Below are 19,441 nucleotides of genomic sequence, written 5' to 3'. Positions count from 1 at the left end.
CCTCGTTATTTTTATATAGCTCGCCACAGTAGTTTCGCCATGTTTGCAATATTTCGTCAGTATCGGTCTTTAGATTACCTTCTTTATCTATTACAGACCACGTTTGAGATTTAAATTTTCTGGTAAGGAGTTTGATCTTCTGAAATAAATCTCTCGGTTCATTTCGACAGCCATGCTTCTCTATCTCTTTGCATATTTGAGAGATATAATCAGCTTTGTCTTTGCGTCACTGTTTTCTGATTTTTTTCGATAACGCACTGTATTCATCGTTTGTTCCGTATCTAGTTTTAAGTTCTTTTCTGCATTGAATCACAGTCCACTTATTATCGGCTATCCACGGCTTACGGCCCGTGGAAACCGCTGCCTCACAGTCTTTTGCAGCCTCGATTATCTTATCTTTGAGATAGATCCAAGTGCTGTCAGGGTCACTATCTTTCGTTGTTTTTAAAGACCTAACATGCCTGAAAGAATGCCTGATTTATGAACTTTTGCTTGTAAAATTTTACCTGAGGCTGTTAGAGTTTATAAATAACATACTCATCAATAGGCCTTTCCAAGTCATTCTGTATAACAAAATAAGTAAACAGATGAAGTCAATATTGGACTTCTTTAAGACTCAATTCTGGTCCCTGTATTCTTTAACCTTTATATCGCTAATATTCGACAATGTCAATGAAATTTGTCTATACAGACGACCGAGTAATAGTTACGCGCTTTGAATCACATGGTGGTGATGATTCTAATTAAATAGTATTATGTGTGTTATTAATCCTTCAACTTCATAAGTATTATTGACCCACCAAGGACGCGGCATTTTTAATTACCGACAATTAAAAATAACAAGAACTAATTAAACCACACGCCATGGTTTATTTATAACGGAATGTCATTTTGTTGTTAAAGACTTGTCTGCAGAATTATATTAAGAATTGAAAATGTGGTAAACGTATGAAAAATGAAATAAATTCATAAGTATTATTATTAGCAAATTATAATGTTAAATATGATGATCTAATAATGTAGAGTCTCGGTAAATCCAACTCAACTACTAGCAATGTCTCCAATTAACTGAAAATAATGTCCAAAACAAAAAGAAGAGATAAGCTCTGTTCTGTAGGGCTTATTCTGTCCTAAAGTCATAAAATTTAGCAGAAAAGTTAGTTTTTATTCCTGATGTCAACAACTTTACATTACCGATTTTTAATAATTTCAAAATCTTGGGACTAATAGTTGACACGCCAGCGCGTCCCCCTGTCTTAGACCATTATTAATGTCAAAGAACGTAGAGTTTTCTCCTTTAATCCTATCGCATGAGCTTACGTTTTGCATTGTTAGTTGGGTCAACTTAACTAACTTAGGTGGGATCCCAAAGTCTATAATTGCATTATATAATGCAGTTCTCTTTACACTGTCATAGACTGCTATGTGACATGTTATTTTCTAGTGACTTTATGTATCGTGAAATGTGTATCTATGTTATTTTCTAGTGACTTTTCTAGAATCTGCTTATGTGCTTGAATTTGATCTGTAGTTAACTTTCCAGCAGTAAATCCGCACTGATATTGACCAACAATATCCTTTGTAAAATGTTTAAGTCTTTCAAACAATACATTGCCGAAGATTTTATACGCAGATGCTAACAAAGTAATGCCTCTATAGTTCTTACACTCCAGCTGATCACTCTTTTTATGCAACGGACATATTATTCCCTTAAGCCACTCTTCTGGTACCAATTCATTCTTCCATATAAGTACCTACTATTAGTTTATGGATTGTTGCAAAAAGTTGATCACCACATTTTTTATATATTTCCGAACAGATTTCATCGATTCTGATGAGACAAGTTTGACACTTCTTCTCTTGTTGTGTCTTCACTGTGTAGTTGACGTTGTAGATTTTGTTGATGTTCTATGTTGTAACCTCCTTTAATATTGTTTATATTTAGATGTTCGCTGAAATGTTGTGCCCATCTGTTAAGAACTAAGTTTTTATCATGTATAATATTACCGTTAGTGTCTTTACAAATTTTTAATCGTGGTTAAATTCTCGACGGCTATTGTTTAAGGATTTGTAGTATTTCCTTGTTTCATTTTTATCGAATAAACTTTGTATCTCATTGAGAATGTTCTATTCGTATTCCCTCTTCTCAGGTCGATGGATACGTTTTTCCTCTCGTCTAAGACATAGAGGGATACTCTTCTTTTTTTCTCCGAGTACAACCTGCTTCGATGGTTTTTTGATATGCTGCGTTCTTTCTATTTGTGGCCATTTCGCACTCATGATCAAACCAATGATTTCTTTTTTCTGACTTATTCAAGTTTCAATTTGCAATGTCTGATCTTTTAGTTTATTAATGTCGATTTTTTTCTCTCCTTCTCCCGATCTCCTTTTTTAAATTGGTTTATCTATGTTTGCTCCTCTAAAAGACGTAACATCTAATAAGTTAGAGCAGTGTCTTGCATCGATGATTAAATGATCTATTTGGTTAATCGTTTCGTTACCAGATTTCAAGTTCCCTTATGTATATCTTTATGGGGAAATCGTGTCCCAGAACATTACCATGTTTTTAGACATCGCAAAGTTTATGACTATGAGACCGTTATCATTAGAGTCTACGTGTAGGCTCTCTTTTCCGATTGAGGGTGAAAATATATTCTCTCTTTCGACTTTGGCATTAAAGTCTCCTGCTATTATTTTGATGTCATTTTTTGGGCATTCATCGTACTCTCGGTCTAGTGCCTCATAGAACATGGCTTTTTCATCATCCTCTTTTTCTTCCGTTGGAGGATGGATGCTAATAATGCTAATATTAGCGAACTTATCTAGTTTAGGTCTATAAAGTGCCGCACGCAAATTGATATATCTATAGGCACTAATAAAAATATGGACAGACCATATGAAAAATCAAAAACAAGAATAAATTTATAGAAGTTTTAAAAACTGTATGGAGGACCACACTGTACGATAACGTAATGGTTATGGTCAATAAAATTAATAGTTTTAAAAAAATTAAACAAAGTTTGTTTTAATTTTATTTTTAGTTTGTTTTTAATATGTTTTATTTATCAACTTAAAATTATTTCTACAAATAAATTGATACCAAAACGAAATAAATTATATAAAATAATATATTGAAGTAGAAAAACAAAACAAAAAGTTTAATAAAAATTATTATAGAAGCCACTGCATGACAATAGAAATTCTGATCAGGTATACATTTTAAATACCCCGTCCGGACTCGACTGCATTATTTATATAAAGAAAATTCTTTTCAAAACTTTATAGTTTACCTATAATTTCTAGAATTCTTAATAATCTCCAACTGCGTCGTGCCTTTTTAATCTATCTATTATTATTGTAATTGCTGAACAGGTAATCGATATGCAATGTTCAGATATATTTTTCTGCTGTTTAAGTGAATATTGTTCCGCTAGTGCGGCATCCTTATTTTTGTGGTAATTTATTATTTGTGTGGGTTTTTCTTAAATTCATAATTGCTAATTGTATTTATATATTTTTAATCAGCTTGGTTAAGCATTATTTATTTGTGTTGCATTGCGTTTGATTTCGCTTGATTGGAAAGTTTTTTTATTTATATAGTCAGTACCTAAGATATTTAATTCAAGTGTGCATTTTTTTTCTTTTGGGATCTTAAAAAATACATAAAACATTATTTTTGTCTTCTTTCTTCTAAATGTGTTTTTATTTGCTTATGTATATGGTTTTATGCATTGTGTTTATGTATATTTTAATGTTTGTCTCTATTGTTATCAGAATATTTGGGCAACCCACTCTTCTTTCCGCCTAGTGATAATTACAAACATGGATGAATTACTTATAATATAAATACATATATCTTTTACAATACATAACTCACATAAAACTATTCATTTCCTGGCTCTTATATGACAAGGAGGTCTTATATGGCAAACCATATAAGACCTCCTTTCTCGAGACGCTCAACTTCAATATTTCCACCAGAATTTATAACTAAATATTCGATTTTATCCAAATTTATTTCTAGGCCCTATTCATATTTTAAATTAATTTCAAGATAAACTCCATATCAAACAAATCCCAAGCCATCATTACTTGATCGTCTGCAAGATTCAAGGAAGCAGGTTCAAGAAGAAGAAGACACCATTCATGGGTAGACCCATTAATCGTCATCAGTTTTTAATTTTCTACGTAAACATTAAACAAATTCTTCTTCTTATTACGCTATTTCCTTTCGAAGGCTGTCGATTCAAATGGCAATTGTAGCTTTGGAAACTGCTGCACGAAAGATTTCTGTGGGTGAGCGGTCAAAACCTATTCTCAAGTCTTTTAGCCACGATTTCTGGCGTCTTCCTACTAATGTGATCTTTTGCCCTGTACTTTACCTTCCAATATGATTTGGAGTGAAGCAATAATGGAGAGAAACTACATTCCCCTCTAAGTCTCTTGAGAGTACAGATACTTTAAGAGGAGCTTGAAGAAATTGAAAAAGGAATAGAGCTAGCCGTCAACGTAGGTAAAACTAAAACCCTAATATAAGCAAGGAAACAACGAAAATTTGACTATAGGCGACGTAAATATTGAAGTTGTAAAACAGCTCGCACACTTGGGCGTACAACTGGTGAATGCAGTGCTTGCTAACAGAGCATACTTCTCTCTGTCGCAGGTGTTTGAATCCAAAGGCATCCATAGGGAATTTAAGTTTAAAATATATAAAACCGTCATACGACCAATAGCAACATATGGCGCAAAAACATGCATCATGGCAGAAAAAAACAATAAACCTTAACGTTATTAATATTTTTTAAAGAAAAATATTGGGAAGGATATTGAAACCCATCTGTCACAATGATACGTGAAGAATAAGGTTCAATCACGAGTTAAATCAATATTACAAAGAACCCTCTAGCAAATAATGTAAAAATACAAATATTGCGCTGGGCAGGTAATCTTATAAGAATGGATAATAGCAGAACACCTAGTAGAACGCTTAGTAGAATTATGGTGAAACGTCGGCCAAGGAAGAGGTGGATAGACCAAGTGAAAATCGATGCTAAAGAGATATTGAGGGTGGATAACTATAGGAGTGCAGTCAAGGAAAGTGTGCTTGGAGGCGGATTTGTACTGTAGCGCTATTAAAGAGAGAGACTTTCTTTGTGTAAAATTCCCTAATTGTTTAAATTCGATAAGAACTAGTGCCAATAATTTTTGAAGCCTACAATAAATTATTTCTGGAAACATAATCGTAAGTCTTTTTCAGGTCTATCAATGTTATATATATATATATATATATATATATATATATATATATATATATATATATATATATATATATATATATATATATATGTTTTGATCTATTTGATCTTCTTTTTAATGATTTGTTGTAAGGTGAACAAATTATCAATACAAGAACACAACATTGACAATTCTGCACATTATGTTTAAAGGTCTGAACAGACAGAAATCTTAGCTAAAATAATTGTCAATAAGAAATTTGATGTTTATTGGAAACTTTAATCCTTTCTAAGAAACTTAGCAGCTTCCTAATAACAATTTTATATACCTGAAGAGATTATTTAGGTATCAACAACATTACTTCATTAATATTTGAAACAAGAAAATTTCACTTACTTTTAAAATTCCTAGTAACTGGTTTATGACATTACTTTGGGAGTTATCGGTGTGTCATAAAAGTTGTGCAATCAATAATTTTCAAACTGTCTATAGCTTAGTTTAGTTTTCAACCTAAGTAACACTCAACTTCCTATAGCAAGTTGGGTCTTTTCTATTGGGTGTTTTTAAATCTAGTGGATATCGGAAATATTTGCCACCTCCTTAAAGTCTTTTGTTGGCCAATGCATAAGTTTATTACATCTTTTTTTGGGTTTTATCAACTAGCCTATATTTGTCCACGGCTGAACGTAGGCCTCCCGTAAAACTTTCCACTTAATATTATATTGAACTTACTGCATCCAATTTGCTGTGATTCGTTTTATTCATCCATTCATCTAATCGGTGGTCGTCCTCTGTTTCGATATGCCTCTTGTCTTGGTTGCCATTCCAGAATCTTTCTGGTCCATCTATCATCCTAAAATCTAGCAACATATCCAGCCCAAGGCTATTTAGCCATGGCTATTTTTTCAACTGAATCCGTGACTCCTGTTCTAGTTCTTATTTCTAGATTTGCTACTTTATAGAAGATCAATGTTAGGTAATACCTAACATTGATCTTCCCATAACGTGTTGTGTAACTCTTATTTTATTTATTGTTCCTTTTGTCAGAGTTAGTGTTTCTGCATCATATGTAAGGACCGGGAAAACACATTGGTCAAAAACCTTTCTTTTTAAACAAACTGGAATATTAGACTTGAAAATATTGTTAAAGACAGATTAAGTGAGATCTACCTTTTTTTGTATTTAAGATGTCTTATTATTTTGGCTTAAACGAATTTCATGCTCTAGATATTTGTAAGCTCTTACTTGGTCAATACTATAGCTTTCAATCTGAATTTTATCGTTGACTACAAGGTTGATCATAAAATTTGTCTTTGTGGTGTTAATTTTACGACCAATAAATTGTTTGTTATGCTTTATAGAGCGAGCGTTTTCAGCATTTTTGTAGCTTTATCAACTCTATCAGATATTAAAATGATGTCATCGGTAAATCTTAGGTGGTTCAGATCCTCTCCACTTATATTCATTTCAATATTATCCTCTTATTCCATTTACTTGATTATATATTCGAGTAAACAATTTCGGGGAGATAGTTTCACGTTCTATTCGGAAATTTTTGTTATCTTCAAGAAGTCGGACACAAGCTGTACCAGTTTTGTAGATACTCTTCATCAAGGCAGTATATCGGTAGTCGATGTGGCAGTCAGTCAATGTTCGAAGCATTTTATGATGATCTACAGTATTAAAATCCTTTTCATAGTCTAAGAATATAAGAAAGATAGGCTTATTGTATTATGTGCACTTTTCTATTAGTGTTTTAATAACTTGTAGACGATCATTTGTTCGGTATCTGAAGCGGAACTTAGCCTGTTTGCAAGGTTGGTAACTATTCAGTTTGTTCACAAGTTGTTTTGCTATTATCTTCATGAATAGTTTGGGAGAGCAAACTAATAAGTCTGTAGTTCTGTAGGTCTTAAATGTCACCTTTTTTGTGGAATATTGTAATTAGTGCATTTTGCCATTGGGAGGGGTTACGCCTCTTGTCACACAAACCTTAAACATATTTTTTAACACATTTATAAGCGTTTCTCCTCCTTCTTTGATTTTTTTCTATGATTGTACCATCTTCTTCAGGTGATTTATTGTTTTTCATCTCCGGGAGAACTCTTTCTATTTCCTCTGTTGTGATATCTGGGATGTCTTCTGAGCCTACATTTTGGACTTTTGGTATTTGACTTTGATTAGGATCTGGAAGTTCTTCTCGTTTATACAATTTTGAGTAAAAATCTTAAGTAATATTTAAAATATCTTCCATATTTGTTTTAGTTTCTTCCTTTTTATTTACAAGTTTGCAAATATTTTTTGATCCTTCAGTCATTTTTCGGCGTAGTATCTTTATACTTTTATTTTTATCATTGGTTTTAGCTATGTATTTCGGATTACTAGAAGTCAATTTACAATACTCCTACAGCAATGCGTCTGCGATCATCTATTTCTCACAATAGTTCATAGTTATTGCATATCTACAAATGTGTGTTCATCTACGTTAATTTACTCTAATTATCGGTTATCTAATATTATCGTTTACTACAGTTTAGTACTACTACTACTAACTGCTATAATTTACAAAGAGGAACTCAAAGAATTATTCCCAATGTTCGTAGATTTACTCAGTGTGATTTACTTAAATAACATTTGCAGTTATACCAGAAAATCACATTTAAATTTTAATGATAATAATAATGGAATTTCTCGACTCCTTTTTGTCTGAAATTTTCGGGAAAAATCATCTTTAATTTTTCATATTTCTACAAATTCTGTATTTTACTTTTTTGGAGAAGGAAAAAAATTTAAATAATATTCCAGAATTCCTAAAATTTGTATCTAGGATGTCCAATACCCATTTTAAAAACGGTTAAAAATTGTTTCACATTCAGTACCTTTCCGCGCGTTTTGCTCCGCACGCGCCGTTACTTTGCATCAACGGACAAATTCCTAAAACAAAGCGGTCGGCTACGCCTATGTTCAAATGCCCATTCTTGTGGTATAACTCACCTTTTACCTGGTTCGCTGGCCACGTCTCTAACGTTTCTCAGTCGCAGACTCCGCTGCATGCCGAGCAGCAACCCGAGCAGCGTCCGAGCGCGGTGCTAGTGAACAGTGTTTTCGTGCTTAAGTTACTTTAAGTGAGGGAGTGCTTCTTACTATGTCATCGCCCTCGTCCACCCTCGATGGTCTACCAAAACAATTCGTGAGTGCGATGCGTACTCTTTTCGACATTATGGATGATAAACACACAGGATTTGTTAGTATTTCCGAAATAGAAAACAGATGGCAAGACGATAACACTAAAGGATTGCCTAAGGGCGTTATAGAAAGCCTCAGGAAAGTCACCCCATCGAATGGTATGTTATCTTTCGAGAGATTTTGTGCTGGACTTAAAATATGTCTCTTAAGAAATCAAGTTGATCGAAGAGAAGCGAAACTTCAAGAACCTATAAACGTAAAACCTAACCGCCCTCCTTCAGCCCCACTACTTGACATAGACAACCCCCCAAAACCACCAAATTGGGGTAACACGGCAGCAATACGTCCTAACAATGTTATAACACAACAACGAACCCTGTCGATGCCACAACTTTTGCCAGAACGAAAAGAAGGAAGTGTAGAAACCGTTGATAAACACGCATTTGAAAAACCAGTTCCGAACATAAACAAACCCATGCTTTTCGGTCCTCCAAAACCTCCCCGCTCTGCCGTTGGCTTGGAGCGAGCGGCAACAGCGGGAAACCTTGATAGGGCTGAAATCCGAACGGCTTTACAAAATTGGCAAATGGGCGTTATGATGAATGACCAAGAAAACAAAAACGGCGAGAAACGCCAAGGACCACAATATAACGGAGGTTTATTAAGAACTAGCAGGAGCATGGGAGACGGGAAGGCAGCTATGCAGGGTGAAGTACAGGGGGTACAGGGAGGAATTTATCAGAAAAAACCTAATCCAAGAAGGAGGGAACCGAGAAGGCATACATTACAAAATGGCATTGATTATAGCATGTTAAAAAGAATGAAGCAAATAGAACAAGAAAAGGAAGTTTTAATGCAAGGATTGAGTGCGGTGGAAAAAGCCAGGGATTGGTATATGAAACAAGTGTCAATTGTACAAGATAAAATGAAGTATCTCGGAAGAATGGGTCATGTGGTAAGTACATGCATTAAAAGTTTATACAATATGATAATTAAAATCTGGTAACCTTCATTAAAATACATCGTTTCCCTCATTTTTGTTTAATTTGAATGTAATGTGATGTGTGAATATATAACAATCATGACAATTATTAATTAGTCGTATGGAAACAAATGTAATGATCGCAATAGTTTAAGCACGAAGTGCATACGTTTGATACCATATTTTTTCTAGTCTAGGCAAATAATAAAAATTAAATAGATGTTTATAATATTTGAAATAAAACCTTTTTAAAAATTACAGTCAATTATGAAATTATATTGAATACCGCTTAAATAGGCTATTGTAAAAATTTATGAAGGAAAATCTTAGATTAAAGGGTTTCTTTAATCTAAGAGGAAAATCAACAAGCCAATCATGTATTTTGATTTTTTAAAAATCACTTGCTTGATCAACTTTTGTGACAAAATCCGTTATATCATCTGTTATTTTATAGGAGATACTAAAAAAAGGTATTAACAAAAATAGAAGGTAGCTATTAGCTTCACATTTTATAATTAGTTACAAATATACAGAGTCTTCCATAAAACGGTACCGTATTGTTTTTTTTTTTTAATTATATAACCTGTATTTTATTTTAAATTTAAAATCTGCTTCACTTCCTCGTTACAAAAATCAAAGTTGTTTTGTGCTATAAGGGTCAGAAGGGGCACAAAAGCAACGATCTGTTTAACAAAGTTAAATTTGTTTTAAGTATTTCCTATGCCTATACATAATAGGTTTGGGTATATTTTTAAATGTATTGAAAAAGGGGTATTTCATGAATTACATTTTTTATCACTATTTACTTTTTTATTTATAAATATCTTAAAATCACATAAAAAAGAAATAAAATAAAGAAATTGTTAATTTCATTGTAGATGGTGTTTGAAATGAGTTTCTGTATAATTAAAATCAAAGTTGCTATGAAGCTATGTTTCACAGATCCACAATTAAGCTTTAAATCAAATTATTTTGGCATTGTCTTGAATTTTAATTATTTTTTAACTGTCAACAATGAATTTTGAAAGGAAAGAACTGGTAGACATGGTATGGATATTAAGTGAATGTAATAAAAAAAAAATGTTTACTTGCAGCAAGAGTCTATCATAAGGGATATCCAAATCGTCGGCTACCATATAACAGCATTTTAAAATGTAATGGATATATTCAATAGCAATGGTTCAAAACAAAATAGCAAATGGTTCAAAACAAAATAGCAAAAATAAAAACGATTACAACAGAAGAAACCGAATTAAATGTTTTACTGGCCATTACTGAGCATCCTCATACAAGTATCCGAACTATTTCAAGAGAGCAAGACGTTACGGATCTATTTAGAAAATTCTCTCGAGACACCACATGCACCCATACCACATCCAGCGACACCAAGAATTAATTATCAATTATTTTGAAAGAACTGTAGCTTTATGTGAATCAATACACAATAATTACTAAGAGGCAAACTAGGTGGTCCTTTGGGATCAGGGTGGATCTTTGGAGTAGTATCTCAGGTAGTTATGTAATAGACCCTTTCATCTTTGAGAAAACAGTAAATGGAGAGGTTCATTTTAATAAATCGTTTACCTATTTTAATTGAAAGAAAGATCTAATGTATTGTGAACCTCCAATAACAATAATTGGTGACATTGTCAGAATTACAATACATTGCTACAAATGTAAGTAGATCAAATGAAAACCGTCTTCAAGCCCATGGTGACCTTACGGGAGCTCATTTCGATCACTTTCTACGATGAAAATAACAATTTCTTTATTTAATTTTTTAATTTTTTTGTGTGTTGCTACTTATATGAGATATTTATATATTTAAAGTAAATAAAAATAAACAGTTTAATTCATATAATACTTACCCCTTTTTCCAGTGCAATTTAAAATATCTCCAAAACTATTAAGTATACGAGCCCCTTCCCATATCAGTTGGCACAACGTATGATTGATAAGAAAATTAAATTTTAGAGAACAAAAATAAAAGCGCAGTGTAAATTTTAGAAGTTTTAATGCATAGAACAACATTGTTGAATTTTCTAATTGTAGAAAATATTATATAACGTAATGAAAACTATTGATTAAACAAAATAATAATAAATTTAAAAAAACGCATAGAATATGTAATATTAACAAAAAAAATGTGAAAGTTTATCACTGAGTTACATCCCCTTTATTTTTAATGACATCCACAATTCTTCGAGGCAATGTTTTACCAAGTTCTGACAAAATTCTAATGTAAACGAATCCCATATTTCTTGCAATTTGTCCTTCAATTCGTTGCTGGACCTGGCAGGATGTTTTGTCAAAGCTTTTTTCTTTTCGCGCCACAAAGTCTCTATCGGGGACAAGTCGGGACTGTTAGGAACCCATTCCAGAAGTGGTATGCCATGGTCTTCAATCCATTTTTAACTCTTTTTTGAGGTATGACAACCTGCTCGGTCCTGTTGGAAGATAAAATCTTCCGCTGATGTTAAACGGTGTTCCACAATCGATAAAAGAGATTCTTCTAAAATATCCAAATATTTGTCCGTGTTTACAATCCCATCGATAAAATGTAACTTTTCCACACCTATAGACGACATGCTGGCCCAGATCATGACAGATGCAGAAAATTTGACTTTTCTCTTCAGACAGTCGGGATGGAAAGCTTCATTTTTCCTGCGAATGACGCGACTCCTACTGTCTCCAACACACACTTCAAATCTAGACTCATCACTCCATTGTATTGAATTCCATTTTCCAATCTTTATTCTCTTTTGACCGTCTTAGTCTATTTTTCTTTTGTTGTAATGTTAAAAGTGGCTTTTCCTTAGCCTAAAATAAAATGAAATTTATTGAAAACAATTCGTACTAATTTTTTCAACTGTAAAACTTACTTTGTAAGTACCGAATCCTAATTTGTGGGTCTCTCGGTGATATGTTGATCTAAAAACGTATTATTCCAATAACGTCATTCCATAAAACGCTTATATTATATTTCTTACACTATAGCGTGACAATTGCATCATATTCGTGATTTCCAAATTGGATTTTCCAGATTAAAAAATCTAATAATGATTGAATAAATTTTCTCATCGATAACGTTACCTAAAATGGCAAAAAGCTTTACAATACTACAAAATACATTTGATATTAACTGACAATATAATTGTTTTGATGCCGTTTTTCCATCTACCTCTGAATTTAACGTAATTATTAAAAAAATCAGCGAACGTAATACGATTTTCATTGAAATTTTGTTATAACTTTTTAAATACCCTGTATAGCACAAAACAACTTTGTTTTTTTGTAACGAGGAAGTAAACAAATTTTAATTCAAGATAAAATACAGGATGATTTATTAAAAATAAACGTATCTTTGATGCGGTACAGTGTTGTGAAAAACCCTATATATTTGTAACTATTTTTTTTAATTTAAATTAACGTGCATGTGACATCTATGGTCATTAGCACGAGTTACGATTTACATGGTAATATCATATTAATTACAAAATAATATAGTTTTCATTAACATTTTAACATAAAGTAGTAGTTTACAAAAACATCTAACATAAAGAGAAAATAATAAAAACTTATATAACATTTATGTTTTGTTGAGCAGTTGATTTTTCTCGAGGAATTTGATAACCTTGTTGATTTGGTCTGTGCTGTTTAGGACCTCTTTGAAGTTAGTACTGATATCGAGCTGTTGGCGTATTTTGGCATAAAAAGGGCATTCGATAAGTATATGCCTGATTCGGAGAGTCGTATTGCAGTGCTGACATTTTGGTTGTGGAGATGATGTCATCAAGTAGCCATGAGTTGACGGGTATGTCCTATACGCAATCTCCGTATGATTGCCATATTTTTTCGAGATAAACTGGGATAGGTAAGAAGGTTCACTGAGGGTTTAATTTCATGCAGCGCTGAAGTAACATTATTCCAGTGAATCTGCCAGGTGGATAGATTCAGTTTCTTCAGTCTAGCTTTGAGATCGTTGCAAATTTGTATATTCATAATGGTGTCCGTGGATGATGCGGCTTTTTTGGCATGGCAATCAGCTTTGTCGGAGGTAACTAATTTTAAAATTAAAACAGTACTCATATTAACACAATCATTACTTCTTTAATATCTATACTCACTGCAGTATCTTGCATTTGTCCTTCTAGAAATCTTTGCGAATGTTAGAAGAAGCCAGTCGCTGGTTATGTGCCCCGTTTTATCTATATATGGAGTTAAAAAGGTCTTTTACAAATATTTTTAAAACAGCAATCCTGTTGGAATTTCAGTTGACGTTGTACACATTTGTCGAATATAAGTATTGATATTTCTTTTCTAATTATTTGATACTCTTTCTTTTGTGTGATTGTCTTAAATCTCTATAAAAGTATTGTTTACGCACTCTTCTCATCTCCATTTTTGTTGTGTGTGATTTATAGCGGCGTCTGTATTTTTTAATAGTTATTACCACACTCAATATGCACAGAGCATATTTTGCATATTTTAAGCAACTAGTAAATGTTTCGCATATTTTATATAGATATAAATAAAATGTATAAAAACACTAAAGTAATGCCCGTATTTGGATACAAACCATTTAAATGTTCTTGGTATTTTATAATAGATTAAAATCCCTTTCATAACAGGGAGAAATACCCATTATTCGTAGTTTGAATGGAAATAAATGAAGCTAAATCTTCTTGGTATTTCATACAATAACAATAATAATATCATCCCTTTAATGACTTCATGAGATAAGGAAATACAAATCTGTTGTTGGAAAATTTTGAAGATATAGATAATATTCGGTATTTTAAAGACATTAGAAAATAGAAGGACGAGGATTAGTTGTGTTTAGTTCGAAATAAATAATTGTTTTTTAAAATTCGTAAAAATGACTAAAACTAACTGTACTCTTAATTTAACTATCGATACAAGAAACTTTATATGAACCCTGACAAAGTTTACGGTTCCATTTGCAGCAAAATCGTTTAAAAATTTTTTATTTATTTTATTTTTTTAATTTTTTTGTGCTTTAAACCTAAAAATTTAAAAATACTGTTGCTCATATCATTATTAGTGCCCGCCAAAAATTTGAATACGTGTAATAGTCTGATAGCGATAAAGATAAAGTTCTTTATTATTATATTGGAATAAAGAATTACTATAATATTTTAATATTCTTAACGACTCTCAAGTTTCTTCACAAATCAAATATTTTATTTTTAAATGGCCATTGGCATAAGATCTAAAGCCTTTAACATCGGAAACGTTTGTTAAACTTTTTAGGATTTTGGGATCATCTATTTCTCCCCTAATAAGCAGTTTTAGATGATTTGATCTAAGATATGTAGATTTTTCTGTATCTTGTCAAAGATACGTAGATGATTTTATTCTGGCATTATTGACAGAAAAAAATACTATGATATCATCATTTAATAAGTATGACTCCCATTTACAGTTAAATATATTTACAATATGCAGTACGAGGGAGTGACATTAAATTTTAAAAACTAAATGTTTTAGAAAACTTAATTGTTTTTTGTTTTGTTTTTCGGTTGCTAAAAAATTGTTTTGTAGTAAGCGTTGGATTAATTTATAGATCCTTGATCAATTCAGGAGAAAATCAAATGAATTTTCATGTCAATAATTAAGTTCAACGTCATGTATAACAACCTTGTATGTCATATTCATATGAACCGTGTTCCTTTAATAGTCCGTAATAATGATCATCGTTATTCAATTACCAGAAACAGATACATTTAGGAACATTGACTTTAGCAGATGTTATATTCTTATGTAATTGATCATCTATTATTTTCACTTTTAACATAACAAATATTATATTTTTATTTTATGTTGTCTTCTCAATATGCAAAATTTCTAAAATCGAACAATTCACATGTTATAAATTTATAGAGGAGAAAGTGAAATCCTATTATGATAGATTAGCACCAATTATACAGGATGGTCCGTAAGTAATGCACCATACTGAAATGGAAGAGTCTTGTCAAAATATTACGACCGAATACAACTTGCTCTAATAAAAAATATTTATAATAAAGATATAGGGTGGGAAAATTGTAATTTAAAAAATTATTTTCCACTGAAAGTTTTTGGATGTACGAACGTAAATTTTGGAGTTATGGGTTTTACGGTATTAAAAATCTTAATGTACGGCACACATAACTTTTTCGCCCTTAACGCAATTGTTCCTGTGATTAAAAAATGTTTTGTATTTACTGGCCACCCTGTAAAACATTTTGACTGAAACTTTGTGGTATATTTGTTTGTAGGATCAGGTCCTATTAAATCCATTAATGTTTCTCTTCCTTCCAAGCTCTTCCTGTGGCACTGAGCTCCAGCTCATTCCATCTTTTTGGGAGTTTGCCTACTTCTGTTGTATGTATAGTTTCCGATTTCCGAACCTTAGCCTGTCTTGCTATATTGCAAGTTTATTGTCGTCATCAGTTAGTAGCAAGTGTACGTGTATAATAAGAAAAAAATAAAATATTTACTACTCTTTGTCCTATTTACAGAACTGGTTGTTTCATTCTTTTTCTAATTTTAGTATATTATATTATTCTAGGTTGGGACATTGTTTTTTCTTTCTATATATTGCGACATTTACTTGTTGATGTATAAAAATTTTCTTTTTTGACTGTACTATTTGAATACTGCTTTGTATTTACTATTACAATCGTCATTGTAAATTTGTCACCTCTTCAGGACGTGTGTTTTTTGGGTGGCGGCACTGATTATGTCGTCACTGGTGGTATTCGGTGGTGGTTATTGGTGTTCTGCGGATAAGGTCGTTTTCAGAGAGTGGCCAGAGGAAAAAGGGCTTGGATGCTAAAACGATTTTTTTCAGAATTATTTTTTGTTAGATAATGAATGAGTTAAATGATGAATGAATTTTAAATGATTTCTGTATACTAATGGACAGGTTTAATTGTGCAAATGGGATCGGGAAACCACAGAAAACCAATCCCTCCTTGTCCGTGTGCAAAGCTCGAAGTGAGTTATTTATCTGTGTGTACGAAAGGCAGTCTTATGGGTAAGAATGGGAGTTTTCTAATGGGATGTCTGATAAATACATTGCCAAAAGATGAACAGGCAATTTTAAGATAGTTTGTAGTGTATAACTCCAGCACAGAGAGGTGAACCTCTGAAGTACGGTTGGGATATTCGATTGTTGATGTATTAGGATGGAGAGGTAATAGTTTACTTTACGTAGAATACTCCTTTCCAACGATAGCTGCTGCTGTGGCAGGTCACGATTGAGCAAGGCATATATGTTAGCCTTGTATTTAATCACGAGCCTGATGTATATCTTTTATGTGTGTATAAGTTATTTCTTATGCGTCCGTCCAAAGTTTTTACATAAAGCGTTGAGCAGACCGACTCTTTTTCTGATCCTGTTACGGATATCCATCAGATCTTGTCTGTAGTTTAGTGTTTTGGTAAACACCACCCCTAGATACTCGATCTTATCTCTGAATTGGAGTGGGTCTCCCCGTAGCCTTAGGTCAATTCTTTCTTTAGCGTTTTGTGTAACGTGACCACTAATGTTGGGATATATAAAGAGTATGAATTGTGTTTTATTCGGATTTGGCGTTACTTTCCATCTCCCACACCACGTATAGACATGGTTTAATTGATTTTGAGCGTATCTTTCGAGGACTTCTGCATATCGAGATGTTGCGACGAAAGCAGTGTTGTCTACGTAAAGTAATGTCACTATGTTTATGTTACGTGGCTTGGGGAAGTCACTATTGTAAATCGTGTAAAGTATGGGTGCCAAGAGAACTTTGTAGCGCTCCTCCTGTAGGAGGAAAAATGTTGAAAATTGATGTTTGACTTTTACCGTGATTTTGCGCTCAGAGATATACGAGTGTATTAGTCTGACAAAGGGGATGGGCAATCCGATGTTCAGTAGTTTCTTCACCAATCCGGCATGCCTGACTTGATTGGAGGCTTTCTGTACATCTAAACAAATACCGATATTTTGTCGTTTAAATTTTGCGTAATATGAGTGACGATTTCAGTCAACGCGGTTTTGGTGGAGTGACTTCTTTAAAGCCGAATTGAAATGAGAGAGTGATGTTTTCTGTCATAAGAGTTTCCTTCAGGATTATCTCAAAGACTTTAGTAATGATGTTTAATAGAGATATCGACCTTAAGAGTTAGTATTGGTCCGGGGTAAAGTAGCAGAGTTTAAGTACGGTTTTGGCTATATTCGTCAAGTGAGTATCGATTCTTTCTGTTTTTAGGTAATGATTTCTTTACTTCACAATTTCAATAACAACTAGCCTTTACTTGGTTTTTATGTAGTTGGGAATATCTTCCAACTGTACGAACTTCTTCCTGAAGAATATTTAGCGGTTTGTCTAAATTTTAAGTATATTTGACCCTGAAGTTCATATACTCATATTCCAATTCTTTCTAGTGCTTCCCTTTTAGATTTATTCTTCAGTAGCTTTTTACAGTAATCACATGTCTTGAATTTTTGATTCAATTTTTAAAATCAAAAGTTTAAAATGTAATAAAACCGCAGAATATTTAATATACTTTAAAATTGCAAACTTAGTTTGTTGAAAGAAAACTAACACACACTGTCTGTCCTCCAAGCAATAAAATTTCACTATTTAGATGTTAAAAAGCTACCTCATTAACTGTATTAAAAATCCCATTGGATCACCCTCCAATTATGGTTGGAGAGACAAGAGAAGTAACGGAATATGTCATCATCATCAACAGCTATTCCATCCATCGTCAGATGTAAGCTTCCCTTATGTATCCATTCATTTCTGTTCGTTGTTTTTTATGATTAGCTTGATCATTGGTCAGTCATCAGTCCATCTGATTTGAGGTCTGCTCTACTTCTATTATTTACTCTTGGTAAGTCCTCGTTTCGTCTATTGTTTGTTTTCCATTCTTCCTATGTGTTCTGGTCAGTTTCATTTTAACATGGCAATCTTTTGGATTACATCTGTTATTTTTGATCGTCTTTTGATTTCTTCATTGGACTTTCGATCGCTGAGCTTAATATTGAGCTTTCTCCTTTCCATAGCTCTTTGAATCACTTGAAGTTTGTGGACAATGTTGTTGTCGATCACGTACTCATCGAAAGTTGTTGCCTTTGAAGTATTTGGTAAGATTGAGTTAAATGCTGTTTGTAATCTTCCAAAAGCTGCCCATGGTAAGAGCCAGAAACATCTTCTATTTAAATCAGCTTTTAGATTAAGCTTTGATAGTTTGTACGAAATATTCGTTCAAATGGGATATGTACCTTTGTATAATATGTATACACTACTAGACTGTAAAATCTAAATCTAAAAGTCTCCTTATACCAACAATAAATTCACGACGTAGCTTCAAGGTCAAGTTGGCCGTTTACAAAGTCAAATTTGACATTAAACTTTGCCATTATTGAGTTTCTCCACGAATTAATTATCCACGAATTAATTCATGGAAAAATATTGTTCTGAAGCTATTTTCTTGTGGCATCTTAATGCAATTATTATTCTTATTAGGAATAAGCTACAACTTAAGTCTAAAATAGGTTTATTTTTGATGTTTCAATTTCCACTTCGGAAAACGTTATCAAAATACAAAACATTAATAATTAATAAATTAAACAAATTTTGTCTGTGTTGCTTGGTGAAAAATTCTTATATATATATATATATATATATATATATATATATATATATATATATATATATATTATATATATATATATATATATATTATATATATATATATATATATATATATATATATATATATATATATATATATTATATATATATATATATATATTATATATATATATATATATATTATATATATATATATATATATATATATATATATATATATATATATATATATATATATTCAGGGATTCTACAGTATTCACTGCCTTCCCTCGCTCAACCGTTTCCATCTCTCTCTGTTGTCCCATTCTCCATCGTTTAGGCCTCTCTTACTCATGGCGTCGTCTACTTCGTTCCTCCAGGATCTTCGGGGTCGTCTTCTTTTCCTCCT

General features: G+C 32.3%; 1 protein-coding gene across 1 annotated transcript in view; it reads left to right on the top strand.

Moving 5' to 3' along the window:
* Positions 1-8,252: 8,252 nt before the first annotated feature.
* LOC140437462 (suppressor APC domain-containing protein 2) overlaps positions 8,253-19,441 on the top strand; it is a 72,964-nt gene continuing 61,775 nt past the window's right edge. Inside the window, exon 1 of the mRNA XM_072527005.1 lies at positions 8,253-9,376. Within this exon, the coding sequence (XP_072383106.1) occupies positions 8,381-9,376 (996 nt within the window). The 5' untranslated portion in view covers positions 8,253-8,380. The remainder of the gene's footprint in view (positions 9,377-19,441) is intronic.

This window comes from Diabrotica undecimpunctata, chromosome 3 (genome assembly GCF_040954645.1).
Source record: "Diabrotica undecimpunctata isolate CICGRU chromosome 3, icDiaUnde3, whole genome shotgun sequence".
Lineage (NCBI taxonomy): Eukaryota > Metazoa > Arthropoda > Insecta > Coleoptera > Chrysomelidae > Diabrotica > Diabrotica undecimpunctata.
The sequence above is the reverse complement of the archived record's forward strand: the minus strand, read 5'-3'. Positions and strand labels throughout refer to the sequence as shown.